The following is a 23,572-nucleotide window of genomic DNA, read 5'->3' as shown; positions in this document are numbered from 1 at the left end:
AGAGAGAGAGAGAGAGAGAGAGAGAGAGAGAGTCTTACTCTATAGTTTGAAATATCTCCAGTTTATGATCCTCCTGCCTCAGTTTTCTGAGTACTAGGATTACAGGTAAGTACCAATATGCACAGTAAATTATTACCATTTCAAAAAAATATTGTAAATTCCTTGAGAATGTCATATATTATATTTTGATCACATTCACACCGTAGCTCCCCTTCCACTTCCCTAAGATCCAACTTTGTGCTTTCTCCCTTTTGAAACTCTTTTAAAAGGACACATCAATTCCAATCTCTACTGCCCATATACTACTAGGAATGAGGTTGACTTGCTAGGTGTCACAATTTTAAAGAAAACCGACTCTCCCTTCCTTCATAAGCGATCAACCATCCACAGCCCTTAGTTAAGTGTGGAAGTTTGTGAACACGTTTCCTACTTTATGCTTACGTATTTTGTAAAATGAGGAAGATGAATCGAGTTCTCTTTCTATGGACATATATCTAGGAAAGGCCACATGGGAACACAGTGGGCATATGTTGCAGGATATTTGATCATATTGGGAACCCTTAGATTGTGAACTAGGCAATCTCTGTTTGTGGTGTGGCTCAGCCCTAGCACATACTTTTAATCCAAGAACTTTCTGTAAACAAGAGCTAAATAAAGTCAACCTTAGGTCAAGAGGTCAAGCAACCAGGCCACAGAGAGTGAACAAAGGAAACAGAAAGGAGGGACATTGAGAAGAAGGAGTTTTTAAGGCAGCACAGAGGAGGAGGAGGGAAAGAAGGAGGGGGAGGAGGGGGGAAGGGGGGAGGGGGGAGGAGGAGGAAGGGGAAAGGGAGGAGGAGGGGAGAGAAGGGGGAGGAAGAGGAGGGGGAGCTTGTTCCTTCTGGGACCTTGGTGGACTAGGAAGGTCAGCTGGTGCTTTTTCTGCTTCTCTGAGCTAGCATGTTTTCACCCCAGCACCTGGCTCCTGACTCTTCACTGGTTCAATGGAACGTTTGGGATTTGGTTTCATAATCAACAGCAATATGCTAGAAAGAACTCACCAACACATGATCTTAGATTCCCTGTCTCTAGAACCATTAGAAATAACTATTATTTAAATTATTCTGTATACTTTGTAATAGTGGCCTGAGCGAAAACACTGTACCATGTTTGGCTGGAGACAGAAGGCAGTTCAAAGGCTTCTATTTAGAACTGCCACCATGACAGTCTGGCTTTGTTTGTTTGTTTGTTTGTTTTTATCTCCTGAGGCTGTGCTGTGATTGGTACTAGCATCCTTACTATAGCCTCAAGTATATGTAGCCTTTTTACTCAGCTTGCTTTTTTTTTTTTTTTTTTCGAGACAGGGTTTCTCTGTGTAGCCCTGGCTGTCCTGGAACTCATTTTGTAGACCAGGCTGGCCTTGAACTCAGAAATCTGCCTGCCTGCCTCTGCCTCCCAAGTGCTGGGATTAAAGGTGTGTGCCACCACGGCCCAGCCACTCGGCTCGTTTTTTGAGTTACCTGGATGATAACAATCCTGGAGCTTCCTGATGTTGCAACATTAATCATATTGAAAAATCTTACTCAGTAGACCATGCTGGCCTCAAACGCAAAGAGATCCGCTTCCCTTTACCTCCCAAGTGCTGAGATTAAAGGCACAGAGTACCACTGCCCAGCAAACATTTCTCAATGCTCTGCGCCTGCTTGCTTTCCATCTTTGGTACAGTAGGCTGCACCTAGCAGCAGGAGTGGCTGCAGCATTGAGGAAGTGGTTGGAGAAACCCAGAGAGTGACCTCTGCAGGGAGCAGAGGCAATAGAGACAAGGAGGGCTGGAGAACCAGAGATGAGAAATAGCAAGCCTCAGTCTCCAGAAGAGCTCAGAGAGCTGCCAACCCTTAAAACCTAAGAGCTGTAACACAGGCCACCGTGGGAGCTGAGGGAATTTATCCTTGCAGGCAATTCAATGGCTGTTAACACTACTGGGTGCTGCTTGGTGGTTGCCTATTATTGGAAGCTGAAGATCATATAGCTTCATAGTGCTGGGCCCACTGATTATTAAAATCTATAGCTATGAGCCTCCAATCTGAGTACTTAGAACCCTCTTTGGCATCTTGATCCTGGGGCCTAAGCTATTAAGGCTTGTTCTGGGTCTGGCAGTTCCGTCTCTAGGCTTTGAGCACGCAGGGGCCCCATTCTGCCAACACTAGCTTATCATTTTTAGCTGGCTATGATTTCTATCTCTATAGAACCACCCTAGCTGGCTGATGGGTAATGACTCCATTTACTAACTGGCCTTTCTGTGCTTTCATGCTAATAAAATCTGGATGTTTCTGGTCTCTAGATGTCAATGTTATCTCAGACTTTATATCTTTCACCCCTTGAAATATTCAGGTATAGCCATTTCCTTAGGATAAAGCTACCCAAGTAGATGGCCAAAGATCCCTTCTGTTAGGTCCAAAGGAAACTCCAATTCTGCAAACTTCAAAGGCAGTCTAATGGGCTCAACCTGGGCTATAAGGAAGATATCTGATGGTTAAGTAAAAGCCAACATTCCTCAGGAACTTGTGAAACTGGTTTCCATCTACCAAAAGAAGTAATTTCCTTACCTTTGGTACAAGGTACACATGGCTACCTGTGGCGCCTATCAGCCTATCAAAGTCCAAGCTGGCCTCCAGGCTCCTCAGTATCACTAGTACCTGTTTTCACATTTCAAAGTCCATGGTAGCATCCTGCCCTTCTCACCTCCTCCTCTACCCCAGACTCCCTCCTGCTCACAGGCTTCCTTCTCAGCTACTCTGCTATTCCTGCTATGCTTGCCCTCTTTCTGTGTCTGCTCTTTTCTTCTCACCATACTTTCTCTACTCTCCATTCTTATTCTCCCTTCTCTCACAGATAGCCCTGGCCATGTCCAGTGGGCTGGCCGTAGTTAGTCTACCTCTTTCTGTCATTGCTCTGGACTCTTCCAGATACCTCTGGATGGTCTCTCTCATCTACAATAAAAACCTTCACCTTAACCATACCACAAAGCAATCCTGTTGTCAGTTTATACACGTTTAAGAAAGAGCTGGGGTGTTGGGGTTTCTATTTCTGGGATAAAAACCATCTCAACCAAAAGCAGCTTGAGGAGGAAAGTATTTCAGCTTAGAGTTTATAGACAGTCCTATGTGAAAGGAAGTTAGGGCAGGAAACTTGAGGCAGGAACTGAAGCAGAAACCATGGAGTAACACTATTTACAAGTTTGTTCCTCGTGTGTTATTCCCCTTGCTTTCTTTGTTTGTTTGAGACATGGTCTCACTATAGATCCCTGGCTGGCTTGGAAGCATTTTAATCAATGAATTCTAGGCTTACCAACAGGGTCAGGTGTGTAAACATTGCAGTCCATGATTTACTGGATGACAGACTCCAGCATTGTGGCCATCTGTGGTATACTTTCTTAATGATTGATGTGGAGGGTTCAGCCCACTCAGGGTGGTGCCAACGCTGGGAAGATGGTCCTGAGTTGTACAAGAAAATATGCTGAGAAAGCTAGGCGGAACAAGCTAATAAACATTACCACTCCCTGGTTTTGGATTCTGTTCCTGCCTTCAAGCTCCTGCACTGCTTGAATTCCTGTCTTGACTTCTTCAGTGATGGACCATTACCTGGAAGTGTAAGATGAAATAAACCCTTTCCTCCCTAAAATGCCTTTAGTTGTTTTATCACAGCAATAGAAAGTCTAAGACATAAGTTGGTACCAGGAGTGGGGTATTGATGTGACAGACCCCATCATGTTTTGGGGAGACTGTAAAAGGACTTTGGAACTTTGGGCTAGAAAGGCCATTGAGTTCAGAACTCAGCTATTATTGCAGTGATTTCAAAGAAAATGCTAAGCACAGTGTAAATGATGAAGGCCTGGCTTGAAAAGTTTTAAAGGGAAGTTTTTAGAGAATTTGGTGGGACCATTCAATATTTTGAACAAAGAAGCTGTTGGTGTGGTCAGCTAGGGCTGAAGAATTAGCTGTGATTAAGAAGAGGCAGGCAGCCGGGCGTGGTGGCGCACGCCTTTAATCCCAGCACTCGGGAGGCAGAGGCAGGCGGATTTCCGAGTTCGAGGCCAGCCTGGTCTACAAAGTGAGTTCCAGGACAGCCAGGGCTCAGAGAAACCCTGTCTCGAAAAACCAAAAAAAAAAAGGAATAGGCCAGCGGGCATGGTGGTATACACCTTTAATCCCAGCACTCGGGAGGCAGAGGCAGGTGGATTTTTGAGTTCAAGGCCAGCCTGGTCTACAAAGTGAGTTCCAGGACAGCCAGGGCTCAGAGAAACCCTGTCTCGAAAAACCAAAAAAAAAAAAAAAAAAAAAAAAAAAAAGAAGAGGCAGGCATCATTGAGGCAAAATCTCCTGGGAAGTGTCTCATTAGGATTAGTACACAGAACCTATGATCCAGAGGTGTCCAAGGCTGTTGTATCTTTGTGCTGGCAGCTGAATTTGGTAATGTGTAAGAGTTTCTCAGCTTGTATTGATTTTGAAAGTCATGGATAGAAGCTAAGGCTTGAAACCATGAGAAGCCAGGAAAGGTCACTGATGAAGGTACAACCTCAGTAGAAGTAGGATCTCCAGGATTGGAAGGGATCACTGACCACACATCTCCATCCCCACCACAGGGGGCAAGTGAACTCCAGCAAATTCACTTTTCAATGAATCAAAAGAGGTCCTTGTTGCATTGTTTTTTCACCTTCTGAGAAACCACTAGTTGTTTGTGTTTTTAGACATGGCTTAAAAAGGGATAGCAAAGAATGCTAATTGTCCCCCTTATTATTTTTGGAAGGGCATGTAGTCTCCCAGGATAAAGTTATGATCTAAATACTGAATCTGTAAACTATACAGAAGAATAATAGCTGTAGATGGTCAGATCTCAAAGAAATGGAAAACAGATTTGGTTAACCAGGCGGAGTTTGACAGTATTTCTTATTCTGTTAGTTCAAAAATATGGCACTATAATGTATTGCATAGGACAACAACCTAAGACTGACTTATATTATTAACTCTAGCTTTGTCTCCTGTGTATTTACTGGCTCTGTTTGGTCTTTGTCTCCTTAGGTAACATGAAATGCCAGGCAACTTTTGTCTGTGTAAAAATTATTGTATGGGGCCGGGCGGTGGTGGCACACACCTTTAATCCTAGCACTTGGGAGGCAGAGGATTTCTGAGTTCGAGGCCAGCCTGGTCTACAAAATGAATTCTAGGACAGCCAGGGCTACACAGAGAAACCCTGTCTCAAAACAAACAAACAAAACAACAACAACAACAACAACAAAAAAGAAAACAAAAAAAAAAAAGAAAAAAATATTGTATAAATGTGAGCACAGGCACAGCCCACAGCACTTGTGTCGCCTGAGGACAACTTTTGGAAGATGGATTTATCCTTCTACTGTGGGTTTCAGGGTTGTTTGGCTTCACAGAAAGCAACTTTTACCCACTGAACCATGGTGGCTGTCCTCCTCCTCCTCCTCCTCTTCCTCCTGAGACAGGGTCTCTCTATGTAATCAGGATGGGCTGTGACTCACGAGTCTCTTGACTAAGCCTTTCAAGTGCTTGCATAATAGGAACACACCACAACACCTATATCTCAATATATGAAAGCATGCCAACCCACTGAATTTCTGGCAGTTCTTCTGCCCCAGCCTCCTTGGTGAGGGATTCCAGGTGTGCACCACTGTACCTGGTGTGACTCCTACCAGCATAGCATTTCCACTGTCACTGTATTTCACGTCACCATTCAGTCCTTGACTCTGAATCATCCTCTTGGTGGTTCTTCTTGCTTGTGCTCTGAGGTCTAGTTTTTTTTTTTTTCCCACCACAAGTTATGGTATAAGCACTGCTACCTACTAGTTCCAATGCACTATTCAATGCTACTCAGCAAATTTAATCAGAGCTCCAACAGGACAGAAAGGGGGAATTATGAGAAGGAACCTAGACAGGGAAGAGAGCCCCTTTGTCAGCCTCTGATGGCTGAGAATTCCAATTCATTTGCTGTAAGGCTGCCTACACAGTGATATTTGTACAAAGACGTTTAATGCTAAAGTAACAGTGACCCAGGCTTAAGGCTGGAGTGTGGAGACAGAGCCGAGTAGAGCCTCATTCCTTTCTTTAGACATCACCTGAGAATCTTAAATGAACTTTGAGTTCTGTTTTCCTACCTCTTCGTATCTCTGAGGGAACCCCAACCCTGTCAGGAGCCTCCTAGAAACCATCCAATGATCTCATTTTACGTTTCTTAGAAATCCTTTAGAAATAGAAACCTTGAAATCCTATAAATGACTTTTATTATTATTTATTTTTTAAAGTTTCGATTGTCCCTTGAGTTTGTACCCATTCTTTTTTTTTTTTTTTTTTTTTTTTTTTTTTTTTTTTAAGAGACAAGGTTTCTCTGTATAGCCCTGGCTGTCCTGGAACTCACTTTGTAGACCAGGCTGGCCTCGAACTCAGAAATCCACCTGCCTCTGCCTCCCGAGTGCTGGGATTAAAGGCGTGCGCCACCACGCCTGGCGAGTTTGTACCCATTCTTGGACAGGTCTCTCTGGGATCCTTCCTCTACAGCCATGTTTTCGTATCTTATCTTTCCCTACCCCTACAGTAAAGTATCTTTAAACTCCAAATCTGCTTCACAAACTGGCAAGTCTGAAAATGAGTTTCTGGAATTAAGCCACGAATCCCAGTTTGGACCGTGTGAAGGTCCCTAAAAGTTGACAGGAACTCCTCAGGCTGCCAGATGACCCTGGAGAGTTGTGCATCCTGCTTGTTCCCACACACGCCCATTTCACTACCAGTTCCTACCGTCGTACTTAGACTCCCTATTATCCTGTCCTCATTTCCAACACCAAGCTCCTAAAGCTCCCCGGTGCTATGGACACGTGTGATGTGCAGCTCATCTTCTCCCACAAATGGACCTCCCCTCCATGCCATTCTAGGTACACTTCCTGGAACTGTCTGCTGAAACGTCAGTCTTGTTTATGCAATCGAAACGACCAAACGGTTACCTTTTTAAAAAAACTACCATTTACACTACTTCAAATCATCAGTTTAATTTCGGTCTTCGGTAGACTGTAGATCATGGAGTACATTCCCTTCGCTTGTTATCCCTACCATGCTGAAAATAGTTCAACAGGGCATTAAACAGGGCAACACACACGGAGGGCACTAAACAGGGCAAGGCACACAGTGGGTACTAAACCGGGCAACACACACCGTGGCCATTAAACAGACCAATACACGATGGGCATTAAACAGGGCAACGCACACAGTGGATATTTAAAAAACAACAACAAAAAACCCCCACTTGAACGGAATATACTGAGTTCTCATCAACTGCAGTACCGCACTGTGAGATCATCTCACAAAAGATAGAGCATACAGAACCAAGCCCCCAAACCGGGTGAGGCCGTGCGGCTGCCTGTGGGTCATTCGGTACCGGCTCGCGCCAGAACCCGTTGAAGCTCCAGCCGCGAGACCAGCCAGAGAACTAAAACCCTTGCGCAGCCTGCGAGAGAGGGGAGCAGGACCGGAGGCTCCAAGGCGTTCGGCTGTGCACTGTCTAGCTAAGGCAATGCTCATTCTTATCACACAACTTGGGATTGGCTGGACCGCGGCTTCCTCGGCAAACTGGACGCCCAGCGGGCGCCGAGCAGCTAGCAAAGCGCATCAGCCATTTTCCGAGCGTCTTTGGTAACCCTTCCGGAGAGCGCACGCCAGGAGGGGGAAGGAAAAAAAAAACCAGAGAGAGGCGGGCCTGCACCGGGGCCTCGGCCCAGAAGCCACACCCTCCGGGCTCGCCACCTCCCCATGCTAACAAAACGGAAAGCGGAACCCTAACCTCGGCAGAGAAAGCGCGCACTGGAGCGCCAATGAGCTTGCAAAGAGCCGCTCCAGGGCGCCCTATGCTCTCCCGGGATTGGCTGGGCCTCGTTCCTTGTACTTTTTTTATTGGTCAGACTGTCTTCTCTGCCGGCTAATTGTTTTATTCGTATAGGTACTTTTTGATTGGCTCTTCCTGGTGGGGCGGAGGAATGAGGTTTTGGAAATTGTTCAGCCTGGATTGGCGCATTTGAGCACCTGAGGAAGGGGCTTGTCCCAGTCACTCCCTGTCCCATCTCCCGACCCGTAAGCTCCCTCCCCTTCAACTCGCGAGTACTAATGTTTAAAAAGAATTAAAAAAAAAAAAAAAAAAAAAAAAAGAGGGCGTGAGCGAGCGAGCCTCCTGCGCGCCAGCCCGGCCTCCTGCGCAGCGCGCGCCTCTGCGAGGACCCGCGCGAGCTGCCCGTGCCGCTGCCTGCGCTGTTTAAACTGCAGAACCCGTTAGGCCCCGGGAGGAACTACCGTTCCAGCTGGTTCCGGAGCCGAGCGTGCCGGGGGCGAGGGGCGGTCGCGCGGCGGCTCGCGCCTTTCGCGCCTCTGCAACGTGGAGAGGAGAACCGGCACTTTCCGTGGACGCCACCTCCAGCCGCGACGCTGGCGCGGGCGGGGGTTCACTCGCGGGGGTCCTGAGACTGAGGAAAACGCGCCAAGTTCCCCCTCGGCGGCCGTGCGGGGACCCTGCGGCTCGGGAGCGCCGCCACCGCTGTGCGCCCGTAGCCTTCCCGGCCGGGCTGCGCCGGGGATGTAGTGGGGCCGCGGCGGGCAGGACCGAGCGGCGGCCCGGCTCCCGCTCCGCGGACGAATGGTCACTCCCCCGCGGGAGGCGCCCACCAGCGATCCCTCTCCCGGGACGGCGGCCGGGCTCACCTGTCGCGCCCGCACTCTGCCCGTCTGGTCTCCTCGGCGGCGGCGCCGCGGACTCACGAAGGGCCATGACCGGGTAAGGAGCGCCCGGGGTTCAGGGCCCGGGGCTGCGCGGCAGGTGCTGACTATGACGGTGGGGAGGGCCCCTTAGGCTCGGGCTGAGCTGCGAGGGACTGCCGGCGGGCGCGGCGACCCCCGGGGTGGCACACCCGCGACCCAAGTGCCCCTCTGCCCACGCCTTTCGTAACGGGAGAGGCTGGCCGGGAGAAGAGATGTTTGTGATCGCAGTGTCCTGGGTCGGGGCTTGCGAAATTTTGCCGCGCATTTTCTTGACTTACAGTTTCTCCAGAAGTGTGTACGGCGCCACGTGTCTTAACCCTGCGCCCAAGAGTTTGTTTTTATTGTTTCACGTTTTTCTTGAAAGAAGAGTTGAATCCTATAATTGTACACAGATTTGAAAAGTAGTGGGACCTGGGGATTCACGGTGTCATTTGGTCAAGAAGACTTACGGCTAAGTTCATTGTGCGAAGCTTGGGTTATAGTTCTGGAGAGGCTTTTTTGACTGAAAGCTCTGAGAAGGGACGTGGAGAACATAAGATTGGGCACCCGGGAAAGTGTCGCGCTCTTGGTGACCATCAGTGCTGGCTGGCTGTTTAGAGGGTCCCAGATTGGATGGCTGGCCGAGATGACGGCCGCTGTTTGAGCTGGCTGATGACTTCTTTTCTCTCACTGGCTCCCAGGAAGACACCTTTCCGGAGTCATTAGTGCTTGGGGGAAGTCTGACAGTTTTGCAAAGGCTGGTTTATCATTCCTAACAGGACATTTCATCAAGAACATTAAGGGGCCAAGAGACAAAAAGTTACGTTGCAGATAAGATGGGAAATTTTGCCAGTTGTCCAGTTTTTCCTGAGTTGGTTCCCAAAAATGGTTTCCCTGCAGTGTACAGTGAACTTCTGGGGTGAAATGTTTAGGGGTAGAATTTGAATGAATTTGTGTGTACTACTCGGTTACCTACATTTGAAACTCGTTCATATTTTTGGAATATTGGAATAGAAGGATTATCTTTCTTCTAGATGTTCCAAATAAAAAATAAATTTCTATAAAGTATCACAGGCATTGCTGTATCTCAGAGCTTCCTCCCCCCTTCCATTTAACGTTTTACCTTGAAACGGGTAGAAAATGCTTTTTTCAGCAGCTTCTAGTCACAAAGCTTAGAAACAATTGGAGCTGGGTGTGGTGGACAGTAGGACTTCCCACTGGGGAGAAGAGGCTGGCAGGTAGATTTTTTTTTTTTTTTTGGTTTTTCGAGACAGAATTTCTCAGTATAGCCCTGGCTGTCCTGGAGCTCACTTTGTAGACCAGGCTGGCCTTGAACTCAGAAATCCGCCTGCCTCTGCCTCCGGAGTGCTGGGATTAAAGGCGTGCGCCACCACGCCCGGCTGGCAGGTAGATTTTTGAGTTCCAGGCCAGCCACTGGGAGACCCTGTCTCAAAATAGCATAATTGGAAAACTAAAGTATATTGTAATTTTTAAGCACACATGAGACGGAGCAAGTTTTTCCAACCTCTGTTCCAGCTTTGTATGTGTAGTTCAAATCGACTACAAGTGGCCTTGTAGACTCTAGTCTCCACTACTACTTTGGTTTCTTATTCATTCCTGATTTTTACCATTGTTCAGTTACTATTTTTGTATATAAAAAAATGAAATTTTGCTTAAGCCTATTGTTTTCAAACCTTGTTTGTGTATGGGTGTGCACAGGAAGTTCAGAGGGCACTCTTGAGAAGTTGAGTCCCTGGGATTAAGCTCAAGTTGGTAGGGTTAGCAGCAAGCGTCCTGACCCACAGGATCATCTCACTAGCCCAAAGTTTCTGCTGCTTATTGTATGAATGATTTTAGTAAATGGGTATTTTTGAGATATGGCTCTTAATGCATGTACATATACACACACCCATATATATGCATATGTATACACACATGGTAATAAGAATTTAGTAGCAATTTTAAAGGAAGTTAGTGTGTGCGTGTCTGCAGGTGTGTGTGCATGCATGCATATATGTATCATTGGACGCGTATACGTATCATTGGCATTTAAGCCAGTGGTTCTCCACTTGTGAGTCAAGACCCCCCAGTGGTGTGTCAAACAACCTTTTTACAGGGGATTTCATATCTGGCATATCAGATATTTACATTAATTACCATTCATAGCAGTAGCAAAATTACAGTTAGGAAGTAGCAATGACAATTTTATGGTTGTTGTCACCACACCATGAGGAACTGTATTAAAGGGTCACAGCATTAGGAAGGGTGAGAGCCATTAATAAGCAATAAACTCTTTAAGTGTCTACTGTCAGGCATTAGGTTTTGAAATAAGATGTCCTGATTTGTACCATTCTTTTGGTAAATCTTTTCACAGTTGCTTATTTTGTCACTTATATATGATAGCTGGGGACTAATGAAATCTTTTTGTATGTGATTAATAGATTTAATTGGTGATTACAGCTTCCTTCAATAAGTTAATTCTCGTCAACTCCTTGCAATTTTGAAAGAAAATGCCTGGCGTCATACCTAGTGAAAGTAATGGGCTTTCAAGAGGCAGTCCATCCAAGAAAAACAGACTGTCTTTGAAGTTTTTTCAGAAAAAGGAAACTAAAAGAGCCTTAGACTTTACTGATTCTCAAGAAAATGAAGAAAAAACTTCTGAATATAGAGGATCTGAGATGTATGTATTTTATTTTAAATATATTTTTTTTGTTTTTTTTTTCTTTTTTTAAAGATTTATTTATTTTATGTATATGAGTATACTGTCGCTGTCTTCAGACACCAGAAGAGGGCATCAGATCCCATTACAGATGGTTGTGAGCCACCATGTGGTTGCTGGGAATTGAACTCAGGACCTCTGGAAGAGCAGTCAGTGAGTGCTCTTAACAGCTGAGCCATCTTTCCAGCCCCCTTAAATGTATTTCTGTATTCTGAATCAGTGAAAGAGCACTGAACTTGAGTTGATAGTTCTGTACTCACCTGACAGTTGACAGAGGTTAAAAGAAAGTATACATTGATTTGCATTTAGCAAGATAAGGAATAAAGTGTATAGTAGGGGCTAGGTGGAGGTGGCATGCCCCTTTAATCCCAGCACTTGGGAGGCAGAGACAGGCGGATTTCTGAGTTCGAGGCCAGCCTGGTCTACAGAGTGAGTTCCAGGACATCCAGGGCCACACAGAGCAGCCCTGTCTTGAAAAATCAGAAAAAGAAAAAGAGAAGCCTTTTTGGGGGGGTGGGGGGGCGGTGGCAGGTCGGGGAGACCAAACCAAACCAAAAAAAACCGTGTAGTAGGAACATGGTAAACACTGCTTGATATTTTTGCAGTGTAGTGTGTGTGAAAACAGTTTTTTTGTTTGTTTTTTTTTTATACTCTAGAACATAAATCTGCTAGAGGTAGGACAGTTGCAGTTTATTTTGAAACTAGATTTTAAAGATGAATGTTTTTTAATGTATGTAAATTCTCTCGTCACTAAGAAGAAAGGAAAGAGGGGAAGGACTGTACGTGCAGTGTGGGTGCATCAGTCACAGGAGGGGACACAGAGCTGATGGGTTTTCTAGTCTAAGCTCACCCCACCCCCACCCCCAGTGCCCCTTTATGGTAGATACGTGCACAAACATGTAATTGAGAGTAGATCTATAAAGCTCTAAATGGAAAACTCCATGGCTTCAGAATGGCTGTCCTATAGGATTGGACAAGGGTTTGTTTGAGTGGCTACTTTAATCTAGCTGTATGATGTCTTTACTTGTGAATTCATTACAACTAAGCAATTTTTATATTAAAAAATAGAGAATAAAAGTGAATATTCCAAATTGCTCTAGCTGGAGTCTATGGTAGCTCATTGTTCAACAAATGGGCAGTCTGTTGGATAACTAAAAGTAGATCTTATCTATCCTATGTGTGTTTCACCAATAAATGTTCAGGGTTGGGTATATAGCTCAATGATCATATCCCTATTGTAAAAATCCTAAGTTTAGGGGAGTAGTATTTCCACTTTAAGATGGCACATCTTTATACTTTCTCTTCCCTCTGTGTTAACAGTGACCAAGTTGTTCCTGCTGCACAGTCCTCCCCAGTGAGCTGCGAGAAGAGAGAGAACTTGTTACCATTTGTGGGATTGAATAACCTTGGCAATACTTGTTATCTGAATAGTATTCTTCAGGTAACGTGATGTAATGTTGAATGTTTCTGAAAATTATTGACTATTGAATGGCTTTGTCCATACTTTCTCATACATTGTAAATAAACCAAAACAGACTCTATATGATAATGCTCAGAAACTGTACATTACTTCCTGTGGGCAAGAAAAGAGTAAAGGGAAGATACTGAGATTGGGTAGATTGGTTAAGGGACGATGCCAAAGCCAAACTTTAATCTTTACTGCTTGATTTCTGGTGCTATGTCCTATGTCCACTTAAAAGCTTTTATTATTTTGTGTGTTATTAAAATTTTGTTGGTTTTTATCCTGGTTAGGTTCAGAGCTAAGTGCTGCTGAGCGATCAGCGGGTTACTCTTGGTGGGGTAGAGAACTCGTTTGATGAGGGTCTTATCAGTTTTAGGTAATACACATTAAACGTGCCCTACAGAAAACAGTAGTGATTTTAGGTGTGCTCTTTGCTCAGTACTAAAACAGTGCCCTTTTTGTAGGTGTTATACTTTTGTCCTGGCTTTAAGACTGGAGTGAAGCACTTATTTAATATTATTTCAAGGAAGAAAGAAGCTCTGAAGGATGACTCTAATCAGAAAGAGAAGGTAAAAAGATTAAGAAAATAACTTAAAAAGCAAAATAAGCTAGAGAGAAGGCCATGCCCACTGATACACACATTTAATCCCAGCACTTGGGAGGCAGCTAAGCGTGGTTTGTCTCCATAGTGATTTACTGGCTAGATGGGCTACACATTGCAACCCTGTCTCAACAACCGCCATGCCCCCAACACACACGCAACAAGGAACTAATGGGAAGAATTACACTTATTTGGAAAATAAAAAGGTACTAGATTCTCAGGAGAGTTCAGGACGGTGGTGACAGAATATTTCTGTTAAGTTTTTCAGAACTGTATATTATCCAGATTATTCATAGCCTTATATAGTGTTTTATGCATTGTTAACTAGACTTGTCACTTGTCCCTCACAATCACAAGTATCTCACTGGAGTCTATGGTAATTGCCATTAATGTTTTTTGAAGACTGAATTTATGGTCTTACATAAACAAGTGAAACTCTACTACTGAGCCATACCCCTAGCCTTAATTGCAAGTAAATAAATTAAAAGAAAACTGATTTAAAAAAATCATTGTCCATATAGAAAGCAACTTAAAAGAAAAAGGTGAAGAAAAACAGTTGACTTGTATGACTAATAGAGTCTTAGCTGTACTGAAATTAAGTTTAGAAAAGCTATATTGCCGGGCGTGGTGGCACACGCCTTTAGTCCCAGCACTTGGGAGGCAGAGGCAGGAGGATTTCTGAGTTCAAGGCCAGCCAGGGCTACACAGAGAAACCCTGTCTCGAAAAACTAAAAAAAAAAAAAAAAAAAAAAACAAAAGAAAGAAAAGCTATATTGTGCTATGAGACCAAGAAGGAAAGAGGCACTTATTTAATGTTTAAAAACTAATTTTATGTTTTGTTTTTTTTCTTGATAGGGAAGCTGCAAAGAAGAGTCTTTGGCAAGTTATGAGCTTATATGCAGTTTACAGTCCTTAATAATTTCAGTTGAGCAGCTTCAGGCTAGTTTTCTCTTAAATCCAGAGAAATATACAGATGAACTTGCTACACAGCCAAGGCGACTGCTGAACACACTCAGGTACAGGCTCTAACACAGTTTTACCATTCTTTCCCTACTCGTTACTGTCTTTAGAAGAGGGTAGTATATGAACACATGGGAGTAGATGGCAAGACAATTGAAGCTCCAGCTCATAGCTTAAAATTAAAAGATGTTAGATTAATTATATTCAAATTTACTCATGGTCTTCCTGATGTGAAATAATACATTTTCTGTCAAAAGACTCATGTTTGACTAGAGTACTGGCCTATACATAGATGATTCATACTTATGTGCCATACTGCATTTAAAAAAAAAAAAATACAGGTATATAGTCTTTACACCAAACCAGTCACTGGCGGTAAAGCCCTGAGTATTGAGAGATTTAGTCATTTTTATGATACTGAGGCTTGAACCCCCAGATCTGTACATGCTCGGGCTCCAAGTGTGTTTCTGACCATGAATGTAAGACACAAAAGAAATCAAAAGTTAAAATAAATTGGTTAAAGCTGGTCACTAAGCATTCTTTGCAAGTTCTATAGGCTGGGGAGAATAAGAATAAACCCGTGCTGCAGAGGACACAAGCATGATCTTGAAGGGGGCTTGGGGAAGTCGGAACAGTTTCCACTTCAGTGCCCCATAGACCAGCGAGGGTTCCTGGACACAGGGTCCTAAGGAGGTTCAGATTGCAACCTGTGGATCTGTGTATGAAATGTGTCATGCATAAAACCTGCAGGTTACAAAGACTTGTGTGTGCTCAAAAATAAACATGCACATACATGGGAGCCCTTGTGAATGCGTGAGCACACACACACAAATGTATAATGTAGAAGAGGGTGATGGTATTATAAGATAATACCATAAATAATGGTCAAATTGTTTTTACATTCAGCTGTAAATTTAGGTAAGAGGTTTCAAATTAGTAGAATGCTTTTGGATATTTAAAATAGCTAATAGAAAAATTTTCTCTGACTAAACAAAACTAGAATTAGCTAAAGTGAGCCTTTTTATTCATAGGGAACTCAACCCTATGTATGAAGGATTTCTACAGCATGATGCACAGGAAGTGCTACAGTGTATTCTGGGAAACATTCAAGAAACATGCCAACTCCTAAAAAAAGAAGAAATAAAAAACCTGGCTGAATTATCCAGCAAGGTTGAAGAACAATCTCTTCAGAAAGAGGAAACAGGTGGAATTACCAGCACAGAGATTGACAGTATGAGGAATACGGAGGACGTCAAAGAGCAGCTCCCCAAAGGGAACTGGAAAAGAAAAAGTGACAGTGAGTCAAGTAACGTGAAGAAAAAGGTTAAACTGTCCAGGGAATCCCAGCCATTGGAAGAAAACCAGAGACAAACCAGATCAAAGAGAAAAGCTATTGGAGACACACTGGAGGTCGCTCCTAAGATCATCCCCAAGTGTGTTTCTGAAAGTGAGAGTGCAAAGTCCTCACAGAAGAAATCAAAAGTTAAAATAAATTGGTTAAAGCCATCCACTAAGCAACCCAGCATTCTTTCCAAGTTCTGTAGTCTTGGAAAAATAACAACCAACCAGCGCTCCAAAGGACAACCTAAAGAAAAGGAGGGTGACGTTGAAGAGGGCTTGGAGAAGTACGGAAGTGACCACACAGCTAACGGTGGACCCGAGTCTCCAGGAAGTAGCGACACGCCTGTGGACAGCAGTGAAGCTAAGTCCGGAAACAAAGGTCAGTGCAGTTACTAGGTCGGCTAGTGAGGGTAACAGACAGGATTTAAGATAGTTAGTTTGTCCCAGCATTGTACTTGAGTTTGTGAACGTGTATTATGTAGTGCTGTTGTTATTAGGGTAATTTTGCTTGATGGTTTCTAAACTTGGGAAGTTAAAAACCTTTTTAATGGGAAAGCTGTCGTTTTATCTATGCAGTATGACACGAACTCAAGGGAAACTTGAGTTCAGTGAGTCTTAGACCTGAGATATAACTGCTTTGCTTGGTGTTGTTTACACATGTATTCATTCCTCTTAGGGAACATCTGCTGGGCGTGCTGTAGTTATTGTGGGTGATGGTTGCTCCAATAGATGTGTCTCTCTGGGGCAGCTGTAGAAAGACATGTCTTTAGGAAGCAAGTTAAAGACACAGCCGACTTTGTTCTAAAGATAGTAATTCATATTTAAAAATTTTTTGGTAGGAATTTTACACTTCATGAATAAAGCACTGCTTAATAAGATATGAAAACGGGTTTTGTGTTCACGATGTACTATCAATAGGGAATTAATGAATTGGGCTATACTGAAAAGCAAATCTGCATAAACATTTTCCCATTTTCATTTTAGGTGCTGAGCAGATTGGCTTTGAGCTAGTAGAGAAACTGTTTCAAGGTCAGCTCGTGTTAAGGACGCGGTGTTTGGAATGTGAAAGCTTAACAGAAAGAAGAGAGGATTTCCAGGATATTAGTGTTCCCGTGCAAGAAGATGAGCTTTCCAAAGTCGAGGAGAGCTCCGAAAGTAAGCGGCCGGGCAGGGAGGCCTGGGTGTGCCGACTGAGATAGCTAGAGCCAGCGTCCGTCCTGTTCTCAGCACCATTTGTTAATCCTACTTGCCAAATTGTAATAGAAAAGTGAAATGCTGTAACATCTGAGACCTTAATATTTTATTAACTGAAGTCATTTTAAATTTCTACTTGAGCTACTGTTGTGTTCAATGTAAATCATAAAAAGTATGGAAATGTCCTGAGGAATCACAAGGCTGGCGACTGACCTGAGACTGGGCTTATTTGGCTTTTGGTGTGTGTCTGTCTCGCTCTTTGTGTGTGTGTGTGTGTATCTTCGGCTAATACTAAGTATTTAGATGTTGGGGATCAGTTATTTGAAACTGAATGATATCGCGCATGAAACTTGGTTAAAGTTTTCAATGTCTGAAAGATATTTATGAGTGAACAATTCTGTTTTACAGTTTCTCCAGAGCCAAAAACAGAAATGAAGACCTTGAGATGGGCAATTTCACAGTTTGCTTCAGTGGAGAGAATTGTAGGAGAGGATAAATACTTCTGTGAAAATTGCCATCATTATACGGAAGCAGAGCGAAGTCTCCTGTTTGATAAAATGCCTGAAGTTATCACTATTCATCTGAAGTGCTTTGCTGCTAGTGGCTTGGAGTGAGTATTGTGAATAAGCCGAGGGAGACAGTGGCTTTGTCTACAGTGCTGTGCCAAGTGAAGTTGTGTGTGAGAACCGACTCTGTGTCTGCTCTTTTGGAGCTCAGCTCAGTGTGCTTGTCTAGCATAGAGAAGGTTCTGGGTTTGAACTTTAGCTCCAGAAAACCCAGTACAGTTCTCACACACCTTTTCATATGCATTCTGTAGGTGCTAGTAGTAGAAGTCTGCTTCTGTGGAGTTGAAATGGAGTCATTATTTTTTCTTTTTCTTTTTTTTATAAATTTATTTCCAAGACAGTGTCTCTGAGTAGGCCAGGCTGGCCTTGAACTCAAAGACTCACTTCCTTCTGCTTACTGAGTGCCAGGATTAAAGGCGTGTGCTACTGAGCCTCACTAAGAAGTCTAATTTATTCCTCCCCTCCTTCCTTCTCTGAGATAGATAGGGTTTCACTGTTATAGACATAGCTGGCCTCTTGACTCAGACTCAAGCTAGGATTACAGATTTGAGCCACCATACCTGACATTGGGGGACAGGGAGGGGATTAAAATTTTCAGTTTTAAAGGAAATCCAGTTCATTTCTGAAAACTTTGGAAAATTTTGTAGTTGAGAATTTGTCCAAAAGCTTTTAAAAATAGATATAAAAATGGCTGTTTTGAATAATCTTGTCTTTTCTGATATGCTATTGTATACTTCATGGTTTCTGCATGCTAATTTCCTAGTGTACAAATCTAATAAAAGAATGAAGAAAATACTTTCTGCAGAAACACCCAAACATCAGTTATTAATTAATTTATAAAAAGAGTGCCCCACTGAGTAGCTCTGAATGGCCTGGACTTTGCTATGTAGACCAAGTTGGCCTTGAACTCAAGAGATCCACTTACCTCTGCCTCTCAAGTGCCAGGACTAAATGTGTGCACCGTTATACCTAGGTTCTATTTTAATATTTTTGTGTATGCATTTTCCTCAAAATTGAAGTCTTAGTCTGCCTTTGTTGCTTGTAACTAAACATTAAGGACTTACTACTTGGCTTTACATTGTGTGTAAAACAGAATTACAGGAAACCTTTTTTTCCTTCCAAAGGTTTGATTGTTACGGTGGTGGACTTTCCAAGATCAACACTCCTTTATTGACACCTCTTAAACTGTCACTAGAAGAATGGAGCACAAAGCCGACTAATGACAGCTATGGATTATTTGCTGTTGTGATGCACAGTGGCATTACTATTAGTAGTGGGCACTATACCGCATCTGTTAAAGTCACTGACCTTAACAGTCTAGAACTCGATAAGGGGAATTTTGTGGTTGACCAGATGTGTGAAATAGGTAAGCCAGAGCCACTGAATGAGGAGGAAGCAAGGGGGACGGCTGAAAATTATGACGATGAAGTATCAATTAGAGTTGGTGGAAATGCCCAGCCAAGTAAAGTTTTGAACAAAAAAAATGTAGAAGGTATTGGACTTCTTGGTGGACAAAAGAGCAAAGCAGATTATGAGCTGTACAACAAAGCGTCTAATCCTGATAAGGTGGTTGGGACACCATTCACTGACAATAGAAATTCTGAAACTAATGATACTAATGGGACCCACGAATCTGACAGGAACAAGGAATCCAGTGACCAAACAGGCGTTAACATGAACGGACTTGAGAACAAAATTTCCTATGTAGTGCAAAGCTTAAAGGAGTACGAGGGGAAGTGGTTGCTTTTTGACGATTCTGAAGTAAAAGTTACAGAAGAGAAAGACTTTCTGAATTCTCTCTCCCCTTCTACATCTCCTACGTCTACTCCCTACTTGCTATTTTATAAAAAATTATAGTGAGTATATCTTCCCTGTAAATATTAAACAGACCTGGACAGACGTTGGTAAAGTTGATGACATCTAAGAGTCTTTAGTTTATCTCTTGAAGCTATTGGATATTATTGGTCTCTCTAGGCTTTTATATAAATAGTGAGATTTTAAATACTGAAAACCATGTTAATTTTTAGAATCATTTTCCTTAGTAGAGACTAGTGATGGATAAGCTGGGAACAAACTTGTGTAGATTCTAAATGATCCAAAATGGAAGCTTGAAACAGTTAACACTTGGATTTACATGATCTTTTGTGTTTGCTTTTTAAAATAAAGTGCTTGTATTTGTATTCTCCAAATTTTGGAGTAATTATCTACTTGATGTTTATAGGTCTGGCTTTTTCACCCAAGAAACAATCTCACTCAGTATATTTAGTTTTATAATAGTCATGAAGCAAATCTCTGCGCTGTATCAGGCACAAAGGCTAGAATATGTATATTCACAATGGTGTATATTTTGTGCCTTGAATAACTTTGGAAAGTGTCTAAGAAAACCTGGCAATCCCCTCTATCTTCATAGGAATTTTATATGTATTTATGAAGATGACTCTGTACTCTAGTCAATCTTTTTGGCATGACTAATTTGTATCTCTTCATACCCTGCACGATCTGTACATAGAACATCAACTTAGAGGTGTGACCTTTAACTTTTTTTTAAAAACTGGGAGGTCAATAAAATTTAAGCTGTTTAACAACCAAATGTGTGATTTTTTTTAAAAAAAAAATGTGTATTTTAATCAAAGTGGAGTTCTTAGATTAATGTGTATGTACAAGAGAGTCATCAAGCATAAATAACATTTAATACTCAGCAGTAGAGCAGAGGCCAACCACTTTCAGAGCAAAGTTAACAACCTTAACACATCCTTCCTTCATTTTAAGTCAGTTGTCTAAGGACTTGCCAAGGGACACTCACCCGAATAAATACACAAATGCTATCGGAGTAACATTCCATTTCAATGGAAAAATTGCTTATTAACATCTCCTCACAGATGGTGTGATGGGAATTATTAGATCATGCGTCCTTGTACTTTCCCTTAAGTTTAGAATCACTAGTAGAACTTTTAAAAGTAACCATCCTGTGCTATTTATTAGAGCTGTAGAGATTCCTGAGGCAAGAAAGGTGTTTTAGGAAACATTGTCAGGAAGTATAACAAAATGGAGTAAGAAATCTCCATTGCAGCTCATGAGAAAAAACCCGGTATTTTGTAACTAAATCATATACTTCACACTGTCACTGAGATGTCACACAGTTCAGGTAACCAAATGAGGAATGACAGGTGTTCACGTAGCATTTTCTCCCTAATGGTTACTGCCTTTGCCACCCCACAGCCCACCAAAGAGGAAAGAATGCCATTTCAAGTGACTCCAGAGGTCAGGCGTGACAAGTACCATTGTTGCTGTTCTGTAACCCACAGTATCACCTAAAAGTGTGAGACATTTCAGAGACCATGGATATTCAAGGGGAACTGTGCTGAGAATAGAAAGCATTCACTTTTTTCTGTGTACCTTTTCCATATTGAAGTTAATTACTTTGAAGATGATTTTTTTTTTTTTTTTGTGGTTTTTCGAGACAGGGTTTCTCTGTGTAGCCCTGGCTGTCCTCGAACTCACTTTGTAGACCAGGCTGGCCTCGAACTCAGAAATCCGCCTGCCTCTGCCTCCCGAGTGAGTGCTGGGATTAAAGGCGTGCGCCACCAAGCCCGGCTGAAGATGATTTTGATGATAGCAACTAATTTATGCTGTAAAACCATGTGACTTCTCATTTAACTGTAGATTAAAATCAATGAAACCCAAGCTTGGTGTTACCTTTAATGATATCAAGTAGCCTTAAAGCAAATTTCTAGTTAATGGTTCAGTCAGTAAACACTTGACAAATATGAAGCACGGAAATCAGCTCAAATTTGACGAATGAAGTTGATGATAATAAAATGGCTCAAAAAGATCAAACTAGTGTCACTGCATGTCACTGGCATTAGATTCTGATATATAGCCATTTAGATGAATGTTTTATTAAATGCTATTTTGGGCAATTCTTAACAGATTGGGGGTGGGGTGGGTATGTGACACCATTACCTAATTTGGGGCGGTTTGATGTCAGTTTAGAACCAGTTTTTGAACAATTCATGTTTTCCCATTGTAATAAATTAAAATCCCACTCATTAAAATTAGTGTAAACATTCACATATTTAATAGTACCTTTAAAATAAGCATTACTACATTTAAAATGGTTCAAAAATGAATGGATCTATAAATGGTAATATAAATTAAAAAACAAGAACTTAAAAGTAAATAAATTTAACATTAGCTATGGTATAAATAATTGTAAATGTGTACTGTACCTTTGAATCATGAAAACTTTTTGTTTTTAAGATGACAGCATGTTACCAGAAGGTTAGAAACCGCCGCCACAAACCTCACATGTAACAGCCTGCATCTGGGAGCATATTCTTCATAGAGTAAATCAATGCTATTGCTTCCAGAATGACATCCAAGTCCTATTTTTCAGTAGACCTCACACTCTGTTGAATACATGGTTCTTTTCAAATGAATAGAACAAGTGTGTATTTTAGAGTTCCATTTTTCGAAGGCTCATTCGGCTGAAGGAATCTCTGAGGAAAAGAAGAGGATATAATTAATGGTGGGGTTTTATTTTAATCTTCTAAGGCTTGTTTTTCCTGCCATCTTACATACGTTGTCATAATCTGGCTTCGGCTTTATCTATAGATTGGACTGGAGGTATGTTCTAGCAGCCACTTCACCAGGCCTGTTCCTTTAACTGCCGTGGAGGAGATTTCTGGAGTAGTCAGGGTTACTGTGCTAAGAAGCAAGTGTTTCTCTAATCTTACGTCTGGAGTCAACTGGTTCTCAGACTACGGCTACACTGATGAGGTTATACACTGATGTTTACCATATTTGAAATTCAGTGAACATTTTAAGTTATTTAACAAAGTAATTGTTCCATTCTATTACAAGTATCTTGTAAGGGCAGGCAATTGTCACTCATCCTCCCTTCATTTCAGCACTCAGGAGGCAGAGAGAGGTGGAGCTCTGCGTCTGAGGCCAGCCAGGGCCAAAACAAAATGCAGAAACATTCCAAAAGAGTAGCACACATGTGTAACGCCTAGCTTAATAAGAGAAGGCCTAAATTCCCCAACCTGCGTCTATAGCCAATCATTTACAAAAGCACATCTCACCCAGTCTCTGGAAAAGTCCATTCTACACATGAGAAGGCAGGAAGAGGGACAAAGTCAAGGTCCCAGACCACAGTTTGACAATCTAAATCCTAAGCAATATTTCTTTCCTAAGTTCTATAGACATGAGGATTTTATTCACAAAATGTTTTTGTGGGTCTTTCCTTCTTCATGAATTGGTTTCTTTTGCTCATCCTGATAGTTAAAGGTGAGGAAGAGCCTGGAAGTTTAGGAAAGGCAGAAGCAGTTATAAAGAGAATGACATTTAGCTTTGCACTTTACAGATTGTTCTTTTGGTTCTAGGGAAAGGTGTTTTGTTTTTGTTTTTTTTTTTTAATTTGTAAGTTTGTTGACATTTTTTTTAAAGGTTTATTTATTTATTGAATGCTTTAAGTACACTGTAGCTGACTTCAGACACTCCAGAAGAGGGCGCCAGATCTCATTACGGATGGTTGTGAGCACCACGTGGTTGCTGGGATTTGAACTCAGGACCTTCGGAAGAGCAGTCAGTGCTCTTAACCGCTGAGCCATCTCTCCAGCCCCTAGGGGAAGGTTTTGAAAGCTGGATACAGTTCATCAAGAGAAGGGCTATTTAAGCTGGAGCCATGGCTTAGTGGTTAAGAGTGCTTACTGCCCTTGTAGAGGGACCCAAATTAGGCTCCTAAGACCTACACCAGGTGGCTCACAACCTGCTGTTATTCCAGTTCCAGATCTGATGCCCTCTAGTCTCCAAGGGTATCTTACACATTTGGTGCACATAATCTTCTGTAGTTAAACAGCTGACTGCGTGTCCTGCATGCACCAAGCCCCAGTTAGTCTCTCAGCACTACATACATGATCCTTGTAATGAAAGCTCTACGGAGGAGGATGAGGA

The 23,572-nt window shown here is 42.5% G+C and overlaps 2 protein-coding genes across 8 annotated transcripts in view; one reads left to right on the top strand and one right to left on the bottom strand.

Moving 5' to 3' along the window:
* The first annotated feature begins 8,255 nt into the window (after window positions 1-8,255).
* Usp1 (ubiquitin specific peptidase 1) lies at window positions 8,256-20,207 on the top strand. 3 transcript variants are annotated; one of them, XM_021160432.3, is made up of 9 exons: window positions 8,256-8,811; window positions 11,235-11,454; window positions 12,814-12,934; window positions 13,420-13,524; window positions 14,412-14,572; window positions 15,548-16,236; window positions 16,842-17,012; window positions 17,460-17,661; window positions 18,742-20,207. In XM_021160432.3, the coding sequence occupies exons 2-9, from the start codon at window positions 11,285-11,287 to the stop codon at window positions 19,472-19,474; spliced, it is 2,352 nt and encodes a 783-aa protein (XP_021016091.1). In that variant the 5' UTR covers window positions 8,256-8,811; window positions 11,235-11,284; the 3' UTR covers window positions 19,475-20,207. The 3 variants fall into 3 exon arrangements, with proteins under 3 accessions (XP_021016091.1, XP_021016090.1, XP_029332386.1); XM_021160431.3 differs by having other exon boundaries at window positions 11,216-11,454; XM_029476526.2 differs by lacking the exon at window positions 11,235-11,454 and having other exon boundaries at window positions 8,257-8,811.
* A 1,465-nt stretch (window positions 20,208-21,672) lies between these two features.
* Window positions 21,673-23,572, bottom strand: part of Dock7 (dedicator of cytokinesis 7) — a 196,552-nt gene continuing 194,652 nt past the window's right edge. For all 5 annotated transcript variants that reach the window (XM_085839169.1, XM_085839170.1, XM_085839171.1 and 2 more), the window contains one exon: window positions 21,673-22,116. In XM_085839169.1, the coding sequence (XP_085695295.1) occupies window positions 22,074-22,116 (43 nt within the window). In that variant the 3' untranslated portion in view covers window positions 21,673-22,073. The remainder of the gene's footprint in view (window positions 22,117-23,572) is intronic.

The sequence above is a fragment of the Mus caroli genome, unplaced genomic scaffold, assembly GCF_978045245.1.
Source record: "Mus caroli unplaced genomic scaffold, Mus_caroli_1 scaffold_6, whole genome shotgun sequence".
NCBI classification, from domain to species: domain Eukaryota; kingdom Metazoa; phylum Chordata; class Mammalia; order Rodentia; family Muridae; genus Mus; species Mus caroli.
Note: the sequence above shows the minus strand (reverse complement) of the source record. Positions and strands in the feature narration are given on the sequence as shown.